Raw genomic sequence first — 19,782 nt, 5'->3', positions numbered from 1 at the left:
TGCAGACAGAGGTAGTACTGGACTTGGATATCGCCTATAATGCATATCAAAAGAATGGAGCTTTTTTAATTTTTACTTACTATTCCATTCAATGCAATGGGGGGGGGGGAGGCGTGGCCGGAAGCCATGGAGAATGGAAGCTTAGCTCTAAGCTCCGCTGGGCATCAACTCAGAAAATGGCTCAAATGTGCTTAAAAAGGAGCGTGCCGCACTCACCTTCCTAGTGAGCAAGACACCGTCACGGGACACACAGCAGCCTCATCATGTCAAAAGCGAGATCCAGAAGAATGAACAAGGTGAAAATGCCAGACTGATAGATGGACCTAGGAGCTTTAGCCCACAACAAGGTTCTTCGGAGGAAAATGGTAATCTTAATTTCCGAAATATGTGGTTACCCAGTTATACTAAACTGTCATTTAGCCCTTCTCTCTATTGGGCTACACCAATATGCCTTTTGTCACAGCTCTATTATCACTTTCTAAGGCACTTTCTGATCGCAACAAGGGTTAAGATTACAGTAAACTGGGGATCACGGATCACATAGGCTTCATAGGAAATACTGTGTAACATCAATAATAACTGCTGGTATGAATCCAGGCTGGCTCTATCGACTTATAATTACAATAATTTTTCAACAAATGGGACTCATGGCTCTCTAGCAAAGATAATACTGTTCTCCATTACTGATAAAAGTACTAGCCCCTAACGCCCAGAAATATAGGGGACTACCACTGTATGATATACAAGAAACTGCTGCAATACTGTTCGTTTATGTATTAAGGTTATTCTTTTTTAATTGTTGAGTCTGATCCTAATGTCTCAGAACACTAACAGGCCAGATGTAGGCCTTTGACAATGTAACTGTGATCACATGGGTCATTCTTTTACAATGTAAAATGAAAAATTCAATACAAAGTATGAGACAAAAAAAATGCAGTGGATCTTTAATGTGCACTTTTGACTTAATACTCAATCCACAGCAAAGAGACATGACCCCATCCCCAGGATTATTCGAGTTACAGCTGACATTGTTGTATCTCCATCCTATCTCCTTCCTTTAAAGGTGATATTTTCTGGTGTTTTCTGGTTTCCATGAAATCCATAATGACACATCCTACTACATGTTTGGTTAATTTGAATGATTTAATTTATTAGAATAAAGCAGTCTGTGAAATTTGTCCATGTTATATGAAGACTGAAATGTTATCCTATGTTTTTACGTACTACATGATGGACTGAAACTAAAAATCTGCCTAGTAAATGAATCTCCAGAAGACTGCAGACATGATGCTGTGTTCTAACAAATTTAAGTGACTGCTAGACTCTTCAATTTTCCATTCAACAACATCATGTTTGCAATCTGCTGTCTTGTACCCAAAAGGCAAAATCTCTGATTTGGTGACTACTTTCTTTTATCTGGACTTTTTGATTTTCCTGAAACCACCACTTTCAACATAGTTATAGTAACTTATGTTACATCACGATTTATGATTGTTGTACTGTGAGGTTCAAGCAATGTGCTGAACATTTTCATAGGCTATGGCATACTCTTAATTCTTGTTGCAGATAAGCAGTCCGACTTCTTACCATTCTGAATATGCTTCACACAGATTTTCATAATGTCCAATAATATGAAAATATGGGCAGAGTTCAAGAATGTTATTCTTCCATTAACCACAGGAAATGTATTCCTTGCTGTAGACTCATTATATATGTGCATAGGGGCCTCTGTTCTCTAACATCTCTTGTGCTGGGCTGTAATCATTCTTCATGTATTGTGGGTCTCATCTCAATCCAAATTCTGGCAGGTTATCATACTTTATGTAAACACTTAAACAAATGGCCCGTTTCACTGCTTACATTACATTTTGGAGTATATTTGTAAAGAAAATCTTGCCCATGTGCATAATGTTAGGAAAAATAAATGCATTGGATCTTAGCTTACACAGAGTATTCAAGTAATGTATGTTACATTCCTTCTTTAAATAGTAGCCAAAATCACTTCAAAAAAAGTGGCATAAAAAGTGCACTGAAGCATTTCGAAAATGTCCAAAAGAATATTCCAAATAAAATATTAAAATATACTTTGTTTATATGTATACAATTTATTTACATATTTAGAATGCTAGAACTATCATCTCTTGTTTGGTTATTATGAGGATACTGGATAAGGAAATGATAGGGTGTGGAATATTTATTGGAGAAGGACAGGAACACGGATATCAGCCCACTGTGCTACCCAGTGTATCCCCCTCTACATTACTTAAAGTCCGCTTGGCATGGAGATGGCATAAAGGGGTGAAATAATAACATTTACTGGTGGTGCGCTAGGAGTTGTGACTATTTATGGGCTTGTATGGCAGAAAACTGCTCTGATAAATGCCTCCAGTAAAAGAAACACTGTGACATCCATTGGGTAAATGGGCCCTGTGTATGTATTTGGTCTATGCATTTCGATCTTTCTTGAAACCTATGTTGTGCAAAAACTGGTTTGGGGGATCATATGTAGGATACAAATGTCTAAGATATACATTTTTCACCAGAATTAAGTAAAAAGTAATAAAAGTAAAAAAAAATGTACATTAACATTTTTCAAACTACAGGCAGTCCAAGATAGGTTCTGCAGATTTGTTCTTAAGTTGTATTTGTATGTAGGTCAGAACTGTATACTGTAAATTTTTTGGTCTCTATGACTATTGGATTTTAAAAATGTTGAAGAAGAACCAGGATTAACAATAAAGCTTAATTGCAGGCACCTTTGATAACTGTTATAGCTGTTTATTGTAGCCTAAGGCTAAAGTACAGTAAATTACCAAAATCCAGAGGTCCGTTTGTAACTAGGGGTCATCTGTAAGTCAGGTGTAATACAAACGGAGTAATTAGATAATGTTTTGTGCAAAAAAATCTTAAAATTTTATGTTATTCTCTATTTACCTTCAGGGTGATTTTACATGGAACAGTATGTCTGGTCGAACTGTCCGTCTGAAATCGGTTCCCATACAAAGTCTATCTGAGCTGGAGCGGGCGCGGCTTCAAGAGGTTGCTTTTTATCGTCTGCAGCAAGATTTTGACCTAAGTTGTCAGATCACTATTCCAAAAGGTAAATGACTGTAGTGCTACACATGTTGGCTGTTTCTTGCATCTATATACTGTACTTAAAGTAGGGTGTTCAGCAACATGTCTGCAAACAATAGATTATTGTCATAAAAACACTTTTTTCATATGATGTAATTAAATATTTGGACATCCTGCAAGTAACAATAACAGCAACACAGTAAGGTCTCATGTACACGACTGTATGGTCTAGTCTGTTCTATATATATGTTTCGCTGTATTCTTGCCGTAAATCCCTGGTGCAACCGTATGGCAATTTATTGCACCGTATCCTTATAAAATACGGTGGGCTGGCAAATGATGGATGACTAATTATTGGCTGGCTGACAGAATGCACCTCCAACTGTACGTATTTACAGCAGCATACAGTGCACAGCTGTACGCAGCACGTATTTAGTTTGTATTTTATACATTCCAAATGACTTCTATGGTAGAAAATAGAACATGCTCTATATTTTTATACACCCCACTCACGGTACTGTGGACAATACGGCCATTTACATAAATGGCGTACTGGCCATTGTAATGCATGGGGCTGTATGTCGGCTGTATATACGGCCATATATGGCCGTTTTTATATGTTCTCTACAAATTGTGTACATGGGGCCTAAATGTCTACCCTTGCTTTCTGACGCCCATAAATATCACAGGCATACTGGGGGAGGAGTGCACATTGGCAGCAGACAGCGATTTGCTACTGCCAATGAAAGGGTTTTCCCCCAGTGATGTCACTGTCCTAAAATGGACAGTGACATCCCCGGGTCCCCCTTCCTGCCAAGCGACGTATGCGCTCTGCAAGGCTGTAAGGGGAGATGCTGAATCTGCTCCCCATCGGCAAATACATTGCTCAGCAGAGGCTGCAGGATAGAAAGACGTAGCTCACTGCTTTTTTGGAGCACAGGATGTACAGTTGACAGAAGGAGGCAATAACTATGCCTTCATCTTTTCCAACATATACGCTTTGCATATACATAAAATGTGGTATTATACAAAGAGCGAGGCAGGCACCACAATAGTGAAAAGGTCATGAATCAAAACATAATCGCACTAAAGGATAGCAGGTTTATGCAAAAAAATTACCGAAACTACAGAATAAAAATAATCTTTATTAATTATTTTACAACATACGTATGATAAAACCACTTAAAAAGATCCAATTAATGCATTGCATCATGCCAGGGCAACAGAAAGTACACAGCAGTGCCCCAGTAAGACTCCCCATTACCCTGTCCATACATGTGAAACAATGATTACAGATCATATGTAAAACAGCAACCACATAGTAGATAATATAAAGAGAGGCCACCCCAAAAATACTACCTTTTTTTACTTTGACTTTGGTACAGTATGCTTATAGTATTTATGGGGTGGCCTCCTCTATTTTCTTTACAGGAGTATTTTCAATTTAAGATTAAATGTAAAGCTGTTCCTCTAGTACATTTTACATTTTCAGAAACTTAACAATTCCTTTCTTTAGAAACTCTTTCACGGTTTTTGACAGCGTGTTTCTGCCCACTTGTGTATTATGGAAGCTATTGCCTTACAATGGTCCCATTAATGAATAGAAAAAGCAGGTGGCTAGATTGTGGGAGTGTGTTTTCTTCCTATTTAGTCACCTTTGTTGCAATTGAAGGGGATTAGCTCTGGATAGTAACACAACTAGAACTCTGTTTCAAGGTGCTTGTCCCTCATTAGGACAGAAAGGGGTTGCTGGGTCAAATCCACGATTTACACCAATCCCAGTAAACTCAATAGCTTATGTACGTCAGCCTTAGGACCTATTCACATGAATGCATATATGGACCATTTTTCACAGGCCACCCATTGACTAAAGCCTATGTGGAAGTGTAAAAAGGGATGACACGTGGAAGCAACTTGACCATTAATAATGTCCATTATTATGTATGAGTCACTTTGTTGATTTTATAAGGAAAATATTCCAGAAATAAAGGGTTCTGTTTTATTTATCAGCATGATAGTTAGATACACTTATTTTATTTGGCAGTTTATATTAGTTTTATTATTTTAACATGATTTTTATGGAATGTAAAATGTCTTCAACAAAAAAATCTATTTTTAATGAAACATGAAGTATGGTCTATTTATTTGCCTTGAAATAAATGTAAAGTTCTAAATCAGCAGACACAGAGGTCAGATAAAATTCTCCCAAGCTTCCCAAAATATGCAAGGATCCCTTGGGTTATATCGATAGACTGAAAGCTTTTAAAACAAAACAGAGAAATTCTGTGCTAATTATTATATAGGCACTTTGGGATCACATTAAGCTCATATCTTTGGGGGGGCTTGTGGCTCTTAGTAAAAGACTAATTACTTAGTATTCACATTACAGGGTAAGGGACATAGAGGCAAACACATCCCCAGAACGCTATCTGACCTTGGACTGGCTCATGTTGCCTCTCCGCATCTAGCTGCCACAGTCTTCTGCTCTATAATGGATGCTGGCTCAGAATAATTTATAACAGAGACAGAAGTGAGGGGCTACAGATATAGTATCCTATATTACAATAATAACACTATACACATAGCACTATGATAAAAGATTGATATTTGCACATTTCATTTATGATGGGCAGCACGGTGGCTGAGTGAGTAGCACTTCTGCCTTGTAGCATTGGGGTCCTGAGTTCAAGTCCCACCCAGGTCTACATCTGCAAAGAGTTTGTATGTTCTCTCTGTGTTTGTGTGGGTTTCCCCCGGGTACTCTGGTTTCCTCCCACAATCCAAAACATACAGGTAGGTTGTTTAGATTGTGAGCCCCATGGGGACAGGGACCAATTTGGCTCTGTGCAGCACCGTGTAATCTCTGTGCGCTATATAAATAAAGAATTATTATTATTATTTCATTTGCATAGTCTGTAATTGTCTAAATTTCACACGACAGATGAGAAAAAGAATGGAATAATTTATACATGGTCTGTGTTTAGGAACCATGGGGCAGATTTATCAGAAGTGTCTGAGGTGAAACTGTTCTAGTTGCTGAAGTAAACCAATCAGAGCCCAGCTGTAATTTTATAAACAGCTGTTGGAACACAAAGGTTACAATTGGTTGTCATAGGCAATTATAACAGTTCTGCACTCATACACTGGGATAATCCCAGTAATATCCCCTATGGCATGTTCCTATTGTTTATAATGCTGAGCATCTCACTATTGGTGGAGCTCCAGTTCATGTTGTATATGATTGACATCTGCTGTTCTGAAACGAATGGTTATGACAAGTTTTAGTGCTGCATCCATCTGTTAGAGAAAAAAAATGTAAGGGTAGCGACTATTATAGTGAAGATAAGTATGCACCACTCTGGGAATGATGAAACTCCACAAACAAATATGTAAACCCACAATATAGACTAAACACAGGAAGAAAGATATCCATGGATAATTTATCATTTTAAATAGTTTGAAATTGCTGGCAATACATTGCATGCAAACAATCATTCATACCAATAGGGTTTTTTTTTAGCATGAATAATTTAAATTTTAAAATACATAAAAACATACACCTGTATGTTATTAAATGTACAGTACTGTATTCACTTTTTCAACCTCTTAAAGGGCTTGTACACTTGAAGCACAGCCCAGCATATAACTGATATTGTTTATGTAATGAAAAGTTATAACATTTTCCAATACACTTTGTGTATCAATTCTTCACAGTTTCCAAGATCTCTGCTTGTTGTCTGCTTGCTGTCACCCCTTTAAGGACTGTGTTTCCCCAAGAAGTTTAGGTTGTACAAAGATGGTTTACAGGTATAGCCCTCTCCAAATAGGGCCGGTGTCTGCTGTATTATACAGCAGACACCTGCTGCTACCTGTTGTGATCGGTGCTGGTAACAGTTGTGGCAGTTAACCTGTGGTCAGTTAAGCTGTGGTCAAAGCTATCATTTCATATAAACAGCAGCTTCACGTGAGCTCACCTAATTAGAGGTAGATGCGTTGTCATGGTGACAGATATTTTTATATCGGCTTACAGGCCAGTACACCAAAAATAGGGTAAAATAAAAACATACTTTCTGTATATAAGGTTTTAATTTTTAACCTACTGACTCAAAGAATAAAGAAGAGTTGTAACATGGAGTGCACACTTAAAGCTGCAAAAAATGAGTCCTCAAGAAAACAAGCTATGATGAAGCTCTGTACATGGAAAAATAAAAAGAATTATGGACTTTTAAAGATGGGGAGTGAACAGTGGATGAACAAAATAAATGTTTCTTTAGGTGACTAAAAACTGTACCAAGAATCAGTGTCTTGAGAGGACATGTGGCAAGACAGAATTTAGGTAGGCTCATCTCCTTTTCTAAATAAAAAGGTAATAGTTTGTAGCATACAATGACCCTATGGGAGCGCTAAACATAACATTCTTCCGCTATCAGAGTCAAAGGAGTTGTCTGACTGACAGCTGCAGTCTATCGCAGACAGCTTACTGAAGACTGTGGGCCGAGTCTGTATTAAGACAAGGAATAAATTGTTCCTATCAAAACATTGAAGAGCGATATGAAGCATAACATAGAATGAGGTACCCACTCCCCATCAAAAAATTTACACGTTAGAACTAAAGGACTTTTTATGGATTTTAAAAACCACTTTCTTCCCATTCTGCTGCGGAATCACTCCACATTTATACCGCAGGTTTTACAATTTGCAATGTGCCTTTCCTGAGATCCTGCTCTACATTGCTAATAGTAATCACATGCGACTTTTATAGCTGCTGTGTGAAGATAGAGAACTGGTGTCTTGGTTAATGATAGAATTGGCTCTTAATGTATTCTTTTTTCTGTAACTACACTGTACACACCAATTTATGCCACTAAATGACCATACAATATCATACATCAGCCATTTTCCAAAGAATAGCTGAGTTACTGTGTTTTTTTTCACAATTTTCAAGGGGTTATACCAACTTTATTGTTATCCCTAATCCAAAGCATAAGTGATAACAATCTGATTAGTGGGGATCCCAACGTTCACAAGAACAGACCTCTGCATTTCATAAGAACTGGATTGCCATTCTCACTAGCTGAATGAAGAAGTAGGTTGAGCATGCATCTTGCCACTCCATACAATACTGATGGTAGTGTCAGAAATCCTATGGATAGGGTATAAGAGTCAAAGTTGGTATAACCCCTTTAAAACATATGTCAGCACAGATGAAGTCCAAAAAACATTCTTTAAATTCCAAGTGAGTATGGAGCTTTCCATGATATGATGCATACACAACCCTATATTTACAGCCAGCCCCTGGTTACAGACAAGATAGGTTCTATAGGTTTGCTTTTAAATTAAATTTGTAACTTTAGACAAAGTATATTTTTGATCCCTGTGACAATAGAATTTTCTTAATTTTGGGCTGTCATGGGAACAAATAAAACAAAAAAGCTTAATTGATACCTTTGATAACTCTTACAGATGATAACTTCAGCTTGGACCCAAACTTAAGTAAATCATCAGCTTCCAGAGACCTTAACTAGAGGTGACAATTGCCAGAGAGGTCCATCTGTAAGTGGGATGCATTTGAAGTGCATATACTTTAAATAGAAGTCTGGAAAGTTTACTGCACTCAGACACACATAGGCAGATGAAACTCTACTACATCTCTAATCCTGTGTTTTGGCACAACATATCTAAAATCCTAGTACTAATTGAATTTATAGGAATACCTGTTATATGATAGATGACATTTCCTAGAGTCCACTAGAAGAAAACAGAGACAAGCTGTTCCCAGACAAATGTACATTGTGTTTCCATAAACAAACATTTACTCTCTTGGTTCTCAAATCCCTTTCCTACATGTATTATATGTATGTGTTCTGTATTATCATATACACGTTATTTGGCAGTGTGTTTAGGAAGTAAGTATAAACCAGCAATATTCTAACATCTTCTAGATAAATATTGTTATAGCTTTTTTATCCCTGCCGTGTCAAAGGCAAACACTGGGTTTTACTGTCTTCTTTGCCTCAAATAACCTTTCTGACTATATATCTGGAAGATTTCTCTTGAAACTATTTTTATATTTGTTTGCTTTGAGAATATACCTAGACTAGAAATGGATACTCTGATCTTAAGATATTGGGGGACATCAGTTGTGGTGCACGGTGTGTTTGACACACAACCAAAAAGGTTCTCAACTGACTCCGCATTCATTAAGGTGAAATAATATTTGGTAGACCAGCATTTAGCTCGTCTATTTGTGCACCAAAAATTAGGCCTAAAAAAGTGTTGGAAACCTAGAAGTGATGTAGGAAGAAGAAAAAATTGGGGGAAGCTAACATGGGGCGCTAATAAGCCAATTCATATAGGAGTATCACAAATGCTGATAAATTTTTGAAATTACTCCAGATTAGTGATTTAATGAACATAATTAAATTTATTGAAACAATCATTGAACAAAAAAGTGACATATTAAAACATAATTGATAACATTGATATGTCTCAGTAACGTGTTTCGGTTATAAAAACCTAGGGAACCTAGAAGTGCAGAAAAAGTGTTGGGATTACCAAGCTCTACCTAAATGGAGCAACCAAAAAAAAAGCCATATTGCGAAGGGATCCCACAGTGATCCCTCCGTGATTCTATGTCAAGGTGTGGGAACTACCTGCATTGATTTACGTCAGGGTGGGGGAAGGGGTTAAAGGGATTTGCTCATGAAAGAAGTTCTCAAATTTTAATCCCATAGTCATGTTTACACAATAAAGATCATTTTTAACCCCTTTAGTTTGCAATTTTACTCAGTTTTTTTGTTGTTTTAGCTACTATAATTCAATGATGGTCAGTGTAATATTTCAGGGTGTGGGCGGGAATCTCTAAGCAGACGCTGCATGATTCCTCTGTGTTATGAAATGGTGTGTGCTGAAAATGTGCTTAGATAATCCGGGTGCAGGTTTATGTACACTTTCATTTAGCTTTTGAACATTCACTAGTAACTGACACATAGAAAAAGAGATATCAGACAGATGAGAGATGAGAGATGATGCGATTCATGAGATGGATATAAAACACAATGGAACTCTTGGTTCTGCTAAATCTTAAACACACACTGTCAGCATTGCTGACTAGTTCCCCTGCTATGAAGACCTTAACTTGTCTGTAGCTTGTTGAGTAGGTCTGGAAGGAAGTGTCTGTGAGTGTCTGTGTGTGTTTTTGTCTTGTAATCCAGTGGGGGGGAGAAGGGGGGTGAAGGCAGAGAGCAAACTGCATCATGCAGACAAGAGAAGCTATTCATGAGAAGAATCTGCACTGCCCAACCATAGTCGGAAGATTTACTGTCGGTTTTCGAGGCAACCAAAATTGTATACACCAGGACTGATAGAGACAGGTTGGAATTATATCTGTGAAATGCTGTATTTTTGTTAATGACAGTGAATTAGAGGATGTGTTCTTTTGTTGTACTGGGTATATTTGTGAATCAGAAAAATATGGGGGGTCATCTATCTTTAGTCAGAACGTTTGTGCATGTCTTTTATGGATTTTCAGGGTATCTCTGGGTTGTGGTTTCATTTATCTTACAGGATGATATATCAGGCATGTATGTTTGTCTATTTTGTGCACAAAAGTCACAAATTCATCTACAGCATCCAATACTTTATTTGCTCAAAATTTGCACCATTTTTTGTCAGCTTTCATACGTCCACATCTACATTTTAATGATATATCAGACACAACAATGAAAAATTGTTCTGCAACTAACTTTGCTAGTCGAGTGTAAAATATGCAAATTTTGGTGCAAAACTGCAAATGCGCCAAAAAAGGTGCAAATATAAGACAAAAAAAAGAGATAAGCACCTACAACAGGCGGATGACACTCCATTTACTATATGATAGGTTTGTTTTAATATATTCTATTAAAAATATCCCTACCGTGCAGGTGTGCATGTCTATGACTTTTATCCCTATAGGTCTGTGGTGGCGAACCTATGGCACGGGTGCCAGAGGTGGCACTCGGAGCCCTCTATTTGGGCACCTAGGCCATCACCCAGCACAAAGGCCTCCATTCCGGACTCAAGACCTGAATCAAGGACGAGTGGACAGAGCTTGATTATCACTGTAGCCCCTTCTCTGGACCTGTGATTCATCCTGTTAAGGGGACTTTAGAGGGAAACTACAATAATAATCCAAATTTCTCCTTCTTTCTCCTGTATTGGTGTCCTCAGGGCGCCAATACATTTGAAACCTGTTACTTAAAATTGGCATTTGGCCCTTTGTGGGAAACATGTGGCTTTTTCTTGTATTTTCGGCACTCTGTCCCTAAAAGGTTTGCCATCACTGCTATAGGTCCTTAAAGTGAACATAGAATATTCTGTACACATTGCAGTTGGATCACGTCCCAATCTGTTATGAGATTATTTCAGTAGGGGCATGGGCATTGTTTGATAAATATCGATATCACTAATATTAGTAATTAGTAATACCCAGGATCATGATGTCACATCCTGTTGAGTTATGTTTCACTCTAAACTGTCCTTTTAATATGCATATCTGAGCTTCTCCACTGTATTAAAATAAACTTGGCATTTCTGTGTTTATACTTCTCCAGAGTACATTCTCTTAATTGATGCCATGAGCTTTTAACATTTTAAAGTGTAAATAACTGCTTATATAGTCATCTACACAAAAGGCTTTAAGTAGCATTTTTAAACAGTGTGGCATCAGAACTTAAACATACTTCATTGTGTGATTTAGTGATTTTGATGGAGGTGTTCTCTGGTCTAGGATTTAATCACTGGTGACCATTCCACAGAAAGTATCCTTTTTATCATCATGAATGGCAGGATTATAAAAATGTATAATTTTGCAATCATATAATAAGGCACATTTACTAAAGGATTTGCCCCAGTTTTCTGTCGGACTTTGCACGTTCTTTTAGGTGTACACTGCTTGCAAAGGTATTCAAGAAGTGTCCACGCCACTATTGTGTCTCACGCAACTGTTTTGTGCCGCAGCTGTGCCAGCAACATAAATTAGGGGGCGTTCAGGTGCTCAGTCGGACCAAGCACCATATTTATGCAAAGACTGTTGCACCAGTCTGATTTCTGGTGCAGATTCTTAATAAATCGGTTGCACCCAGTATTATACAGGGGCAGAGCAATTTTAGTGAAGTTCTCGACTTTCTTAGTAAATGTGCCCCAGTATTTCTGATTTATAAAAAAAATTGTTGGGATATAAAACTGCACAATTTTAGAATAAATATGAAAAAAGCATGTTGGTTAAGCAAGCATTTTAGGAAAACACAAGGCGGTGAGGAAATAATGTCACACAAGATAATAATATTTTCTAATTCAGGGGTTTTCAGGGCATGATATCTTAGAATCGGAATGAGACACTTGGAACCCCTACCATTCACTCTGCATATGTATTTAAAGGAAATCTACCATCAAAATCCATAATGAAAAACCAGGGACACTTACACATAAATTCAGGCACTGTGACTGTGGTAACCTTCTTATATTTGGCCTCCTTCCTTCTAAAATCAACTTTTGGCCCATTAGGGTAATAAAAGTTGAATTGAGATGGAAGGAGGTGATGGATAACAAATATAAGAAGATTACCACAGTCACAGTGCCTGCATCTATAAATGAGTGCCATTGGTTTATCATGCTTTATTTTGATTGTAGATTTCCTTCAAATGTTTCAGACCATCTTTGATGTACCTAGTCAAGAGTTATCACATGAATAATTCCTAGAGCTCTCTATCTTATATATACACATCTCCATAAAAGAAGGGATGCCTGTGGCCACTCACAAACATTTCTGTTTTGAGTATAACATTGGTTATACACTTGGGTAGGACAAGCAGGCAGTAGTTAATAATAACTTGGGCTGTGTGCAGTGTAACATGCTTATATTACCAGCACACTTGTAGGGCATGGGAGCAGGACAAATGATAGGCTACCTGGCACAAAATACCTGTCTAGCTGGATCCAGGATGGTTATAATACACCTAGGTATAAATCGCCACATGTAACAAAACCAATAAGCCAGACAGCATGATAAAAGCATTAAAACTATAGAAGTCCCATAGCGTTAGTGAAAGTGTCTATAACCTAATGCATGTATTAGCTACATGTGATAGAAGCAATTAAAGATGAGAAGAGGCTGACTGCTGTGCTTTATAATAGTAATGAATAACAATTAAAACATATGAGCCAAAGATAAGTGCCTGCCTGTAGAAATATTGAGGTTGTATTAACATCAATTGGAATTGTTGTATAAATTAACCATATATTTAGGATTATTAGAAGAGAACTTGGAGCTTTTCAAAAATACTTCCCTTTTTCAACAATCTTTGAGGGCAGAAAAAAAAACTCAAACAAAGTTTTATGATTTAGGCCAGCTTTCCATCTTCTCCATTTTGCCCCGGATGGATGCCCTGGCCCACTGAATTTACTTGTCTGCTGTGTCCAGAACACATCCAAATGCCAGAGAGGCTGGAGCCTCTTGGTATATGTGGTGCGCCATATACCTGGTGATAAGATGCACCCAGGCTTGTTAAAATTCCCCTAAAATGTCTTGTTTTGGAAAGGTAAAGTTTAAAAATTTCATGATGATCTTCCTTCTTTCCCATGTGATTCTTTTTTGTAAAACTGTTTAAAAATGATGCAAACAATTAAAAGAAAGCATTCATAGAGACCCAACTCCCCTAGAATTATGTAGCTTTCGTAACACAGAAAGTCATTTGTTTTTGGAAAGTAGCTAGAACGTGCTGTTTTGTCTATTAAACTGAGCTATTTAACTTTCCAAAGAAAAATTTAATCTGTTCTGGCATAGGTCATGATGGTATATGGTCAAAGTAAACAGTTTTCATCTAATAAAGCTACAGATAGTATCCAGTTATAGGAGAACCTAGAAACATTTACTTGCTTACATACATTGGGTAAAATGAAATTCTCACCAGATGTTTGTAACAACCCTCCAAAATTGACACCCATGGCTCATTCTTATGGTTTGTTGTCTACTTTTCTATGGGTACCTGTAGTTCTACCCATAGACTATTTATTAAATGAAAGTCAGATGATTGCCTGACTCATTCTAGTATTTTAATTTCCTTTCTCTGACACCAATCAAGAACTTTATCTTGCTGAAATGTCCTCCTTCTTTCTTCCTTCCTTTCTTTCTTTATTTGTTCTTTCTTTGAAATTGCTAGTATACAAAAAAGTGATGTGCAAAATATACAAAATATCTTGATTAGGCAACACATATTAAAAATATTAACAACACAATTCCCTTGTACAAATCACCCTTGTCCCCCAACAAGCCAAACAGAACTCACTGGTGTGGCCTTGGGTCAAGACTGACGTTAGGGGGCAGCAAATTGCGCATTTGCCCAGGGCCCCTGTCCTAAATACATACATACAAACAGCATATACACACATACATACAGTACCATAAATGCCCATGCATCATATGCACACATAAAGCATGTACACATCACATACGCACACACATTTAGAGCATATACACATCATATATACACACATACATTATATATAAGCCCAATACTCCGGATACTTTGGACCCTGACACTGAGGGCCCCATAGGAGCTACAGTGGCTGTTACCCCTGTAGTTGCCCCTCTGTATAACAGATTTTTGTGTTCACTAGAATCTTTTTTTTTTAAATGTTATCTACAAACACCTTCAAGATGTCTCCAACTACGAAGAGTGAAATGTCATACTTTTATGTCATCATTTTATCCCTAAAAGGGTTAGGTAAGGATTTTGGAGTACATAATTAACCCCTTCCAGAAATGATGAGTTTCCTTTCTTTTCATTACTTTTTTTTCTCTACCTTAAAAGAGCCATGAGTTTTATATTTTTCTTTACAAGTATTTTTTTTGTTTCAATAGTGACTTGTCTTTTTCTAATAGAGCAATGAATGAAGCAGGCAGAGGAACTATACTGTACAAAGAGTGTTGAATTATATTCTTATCACATGCTTTATTATGTTGATATATTTGTCGTATAAATAACTATAGAGCACATATTTTTTTTCCATTCTGCACCTGCCTGCAAATGGCTTTGAAATGTGCATGAGGCTTTTAGTATACTGACTTGACAGATTGTTGCAATTGGTGCGCTACAATAGGCAAATCAAAGTAAAATAAGTGCAGAGAGCTCCTGATGCATTTTTTCACAGGGTCCTTTTTTCATATGTCAGGATGGAATATGTCGGCAAACCTTTTTCATTTTCACTTTCTTAAATAGCGTAGTTGTGTACACAACTCAGTATCGGTATTCCCACAGCAAAGTATTGGAGTGGTATGTAACAAGTAAAGAAGACTGTTTGCGTATAGTAAGCTGAATAAAGCTTGATGAATGGACAATAAAATAACTTGCTACCATAGACTTCTAGTGTGTCTGAAGAGAAACAGATCAGCTAGGTTATTAGGTCTACCTCAGTGGAACCTGCTTTTGATGCTTTGTGTTTATTTATAGGTTTCACAAATCCTGTGCAAATGAGTCCAAGCTTTACTTAGACAGATTAGCAAAGCAGTATTTTTCAGTCTGGTAAAAGAGTTAACCTGTTTATTCTTTTCAATCAGTCCTGTATAATTTGGCAAGTAAACACAGTGAAGGGTAATCAAGTTAAAATGCTGTCGTGAGTGAGAACGGGTGAGTATATAATGACTTGTAAAAGGGCAAAACACGAAGATAAATGGAACATATGTTAAGAGATAGATAGATAGATAGATAGATAGATAGATAGAGTAGATGGATATGAAATAGATACATATGAGACAAATACATAGATGATAAAAAGAGAAAGAAAGTAAGTAAGAAAAACAGGTAGACAAGAAATTGGGGTCCGTTTATGATCTCCTGTTTGGTGCATATCCAAGAGCTTGCCATCTAGTATAATGTACCTTTAAATGTCCCTGTGCAGGTTGGTATTTTCAGAGAGAATCTGTAGTTCCTAATAATATGAACCACACACAAAGCTAATAGGACAGTTCAGAAAATGAATAATTTGAACAGTGTGTTCCAGATAGAACTGATAATTATCTTTCATTACAAGGTTTGTCTTCCATGGTAGCAGGAGCGACTTGAGTACAAAGTAAACTTTGTTTTATATTGTAAATACTGGCTTGGCTTTCATACTATGACTAATGATTTCACATTTCACTAAAGATATAAATATATGTATACATCAGTCCTAACATGAAAACTACCTGCCCAACACTGTAAAATTCCCCCACACAGTAAATATTTGATCTTTTTGCCAGGTTACTGGATGACTTTTCTTGGGCCACTGATAGTTGGTAACAAAGGCATAATTTTTAGCTGGCGTTGTTGCATTCTGCCAAGTATTAGAAATTATAGTTGAGACTTCTGGTACAGATTTTGCATTGTAGGCCAGCAGATTAAAGGTATACCTTTGGTACTTACCGTATTTGCCACACACCATAAGACTTGTCTATTTGGAGATGCTCTGACCCAGTTATCTAGCCATCACAATGTGTCCATTACACACAATGTAGGTATAGATGTAGGTATAGGGGTTGTCCATTTAAACAAAATTCTAGTTGGGTTTTTCAGGAGGCTGCTGAATTAATAAATGGTTACATATGAAATCTTGCTGCTCTGTTATTGATGCTCCTGGTCCCATTTCTTGACTGCCTCCTAAAACAGGAAATACTTAGATGATCAACTACACTGGTCTTCACTCAGATGTCCTCATGAAAACTGTAGTTCTCCTACTCATTTCAATGAGAACTAAGCTGTAGTTCTGCAGGACATCACCTAGATAGTGGACAGCATTAAATTACAGTCCTGTTCTTTTATAGATTCTGACACTTGAGGAAGCCTTGAATACATTAGTGGCATAGGGCAGTGGTGGTGAACCTATGGCACGGGTGCCAGAGGCGGCACTCCAATCCCTTTCTGTGGGCACCCGGGCCATCACCCCCAGCACACCAGACAGGACTCAAAGAATTTTCCTGCAGTACCAAGCAACTTGGAAGCAAAGAGGCTGCTTTCAGTCATATTTTAAAGTGATACTTACTTGGCTACTTATGACTGTAGGAAGAGGAGAGTTTGTAGACAGGGCCGAATTATCTCTGAAGGACTTCCTGCGGGCCCCATGATTCTCTGTGTACAGAGGGACACTGGAAAGAAGCTACAATGATGCAAATTTTCCCTCCTTCTTTCTACTGTGTTGGTGTCCTCATGAGGCCAGTAAGATTGAACGTTGTTGAACAGGGAGCAATAAGTTACTGCTTTAATTTTTGGTGGCACCTCGCGATAAATCGAGGGTTTGGGGTTGCAGTTTGGGCACTCGGTCGCTAAAAGGTTCGCCATCACTGGCATAGGGTCTACTGTCAGACTCTCATCTAATATTAATGATCAAAGGGGTAGTACGGCCTTATATCCAGCCTGACGGTGCTGTAAAAACAGAAATAAAACTTATCCTTACATCCTAGATCACCCCGTTGTCCTGTGCCCCCCTGTTTATTTATGGAGGCAGGCTCCGTTCTGATTTCTTCTACTTGCCTAATTGAATCTAATGTTGTATCAGACAAGCGACAGTGGACGGATTGGCGTGACTGTGTTTGTAAACAAACAGGTGCACTGTGCTGACACGTGGTGCTGGCAGCGGAGCTAAGGATCTTTTTTTTTTGTTGTTTTTCCAGCACCTACTGGCCAGATATATAGCTTCTTTTAAATCATGGACAACCCCTTAAGATCAGCAGTATCATGAATAGGCAGGAGACAGGACAACACTTTTAACAGCTGTAAAGCAAGATCTTTCTGTTGTGATCAGACCATCATATAGTGTTTAATCTTTAAGATTATTTGTATAATAAATATAATAAAATATATAATAATATTTTTCCTCTTATATGTATTCATTATTTATAGTAGTTCTTCAGTAAAAGCTGTCTTCAGAGTTGTCATATAACATAGGGAACAGGAGTACCATGTTAGGCTGTATGTTTATTTGCTGTCTTAACGGGAACCTCTCACCAGGGACCTCATTTTCACTAAAGACATGAGCACAAGGGGGGGGGGGGCTAAGATCTGAGGAGTGAGTAACACAAACAATTCACATGTTTTTTGAAATGCATCCAAACCAAAGCCCAACCCCTGTGACTACCCCAGGATTTGTCAGCATGCATGATAAGTTATAACACACAATTATAGAGTAATGCAAATGCTTATTAAAAGCAGAGAGGCATTTTTGCACTGCTGGTGTGATGGGCTTCTGCAACCTGTCTTTAGTGAAAATGAGGTCCATGGTGACAGGTTCCCTTTAAAATAAGCCATTTGTTAATGAATAGTCAGTGGAATAAGGATAATCCTGGCAATGAAGTAACTATGAGTGTGAATGAAAACTATGTTAATTATGTTAGGTTAATAGATGGACATGGTTTATATGTCAGGGATAGAGGTTCTGTATTAAAATTTGCTCATGCTGTTTTACAAATACTGTTGCAGTAACCAGTATTAAGAAGTTGCAATGTATCTTTAGCAGAAAACAATGCTAGTCTCCACTGTGAAAATGTTATATACTTGAACCTGCCATTGCCACATTTACTGCAAGCGGCTGATCAGAAGTGGGGCCTTTTGTAAAACCACCTGGCCAGAACCACCAGTGCCATCTCTCTGACCAGAGCACTGTCTTCCTTGTCATGCTGTTGTGCTGTGCTTCAGTCCTTGCTTGTGGACCTGTTTGCTTCTACTCTGCTACACATGTGAGCTGTTTAAGGAAACTTCCACAACAGATTAGATGCAAAACTAGCCTACCTCTCCTTAACTCAAAAATGGCCAGATAACTAAATTAAACATACTATCTATAAATACATGTATGTAACACCCCTTCAGGCCTACCTCTGCTGGAAGGGTGTATGGCGACTTCAAACTCAATATGGCGCAGTGCCTCCACCCGAATCTTGCTTGAAGCTCTGTAGGTAAGCAGGAGGGCTTTCCTCTTCTGCCAGGGGTTGACTCGGGAAACCCCTGCCTAAGCTTAACACACACTCACAATAGGTAAGGGTAAAACAACTTGGCAGGTTTATTGTGAGGGAAGGAATTAGGGATGAGCCAAGTGCAATGAATGCAAACAGGGAAAAACATAAACAGGAATAAAATATTTACAAAGGCAGATTTTCTACTAAAATGTACTGCTAGTGGCAATAAAGGGTAACTGCACTCCCTAGGCCTGGTTGGGATAATGGTGCAGAGGGGTCCCTTTAACTAATGAGCTCTGGGAGCAACAGAGGGGATAAATCAGAATACAACAGAAATGACACGTGTCACTATCACACACTCTGCAGGTGACAACACACTCTCTCTACCTGCACTCTACGGTTACACTATTATGCTGCAGCTATGCATATTACACAGTCCAATCGTTGGGGCCCAGTTGCCGCGGACGTTGGCGCGCTTTCTGTAACGTTGGTGCACTTAATACTTTCAGTACTCTTGGAAATTATTTTCCTGCAAACTCCTTACTAACAATAAAGTCTACTCACAACTCTGAGTAACTGCACCCAGGCGTCTGCTTGCAGCTGGGTCCAGGCACCTGGATGGTAATGGAGGGGCAGGCAGGAACCTCCTGTGTGGTGGATGTGGAGACCTCCTGGGGATCAGGCTGTGGTGCAGAGGTGGAGCTCCTCCAGCAGGTCCTCTTCTCCTCTGGGGCTGAGCTGCTGGG

The 19,782-nt window shown here is 38.2% G+C and overlaps 1 protein-coding gene across 3 annotated transcripts in view; it reads left to right on the top strand.

The window, feature by feature from the left end:
- The window catches only part of ARHGAP6 (Rho GTPase activating protein 6), a 381,778-nt gene that overhangs the window by 316,301 nt on the left and 45,695 nt on the right, over positions 1 to 19,782 (top strand). For all 3 annotated transcript variants that reach the window (XM_072135934.1, XM_072135935.1, XM_072135937.1), the window contains exon 2: positions 2,941 to 3,100. In XM_072135934.1, coding sequence (XP_071992035.1) covers positions 2,941 to 3,100 — 160 coding nt within the window. The remainder of the gene's footprint in view (positions 1 to 2,940; positions 3,101 to 19,782) is intronic.

Source organism: Engystomops pustulosus, chromosome 2 (assembly GCF_040894005.1).
Source record: "Engystomops pustulosus chromosome 2, aEngPut4.maternal, whole genome shotgun sequence".
Lineage (NCBI taxonomy): Eukaryota > Metazoa > Chordata > Amphibia > Anura > Leptodactylidae > Engystomops > Engystomops pustulosus.
This window is presented reverse-complemented; position numbering and strand designations above follow the sequence as displayed.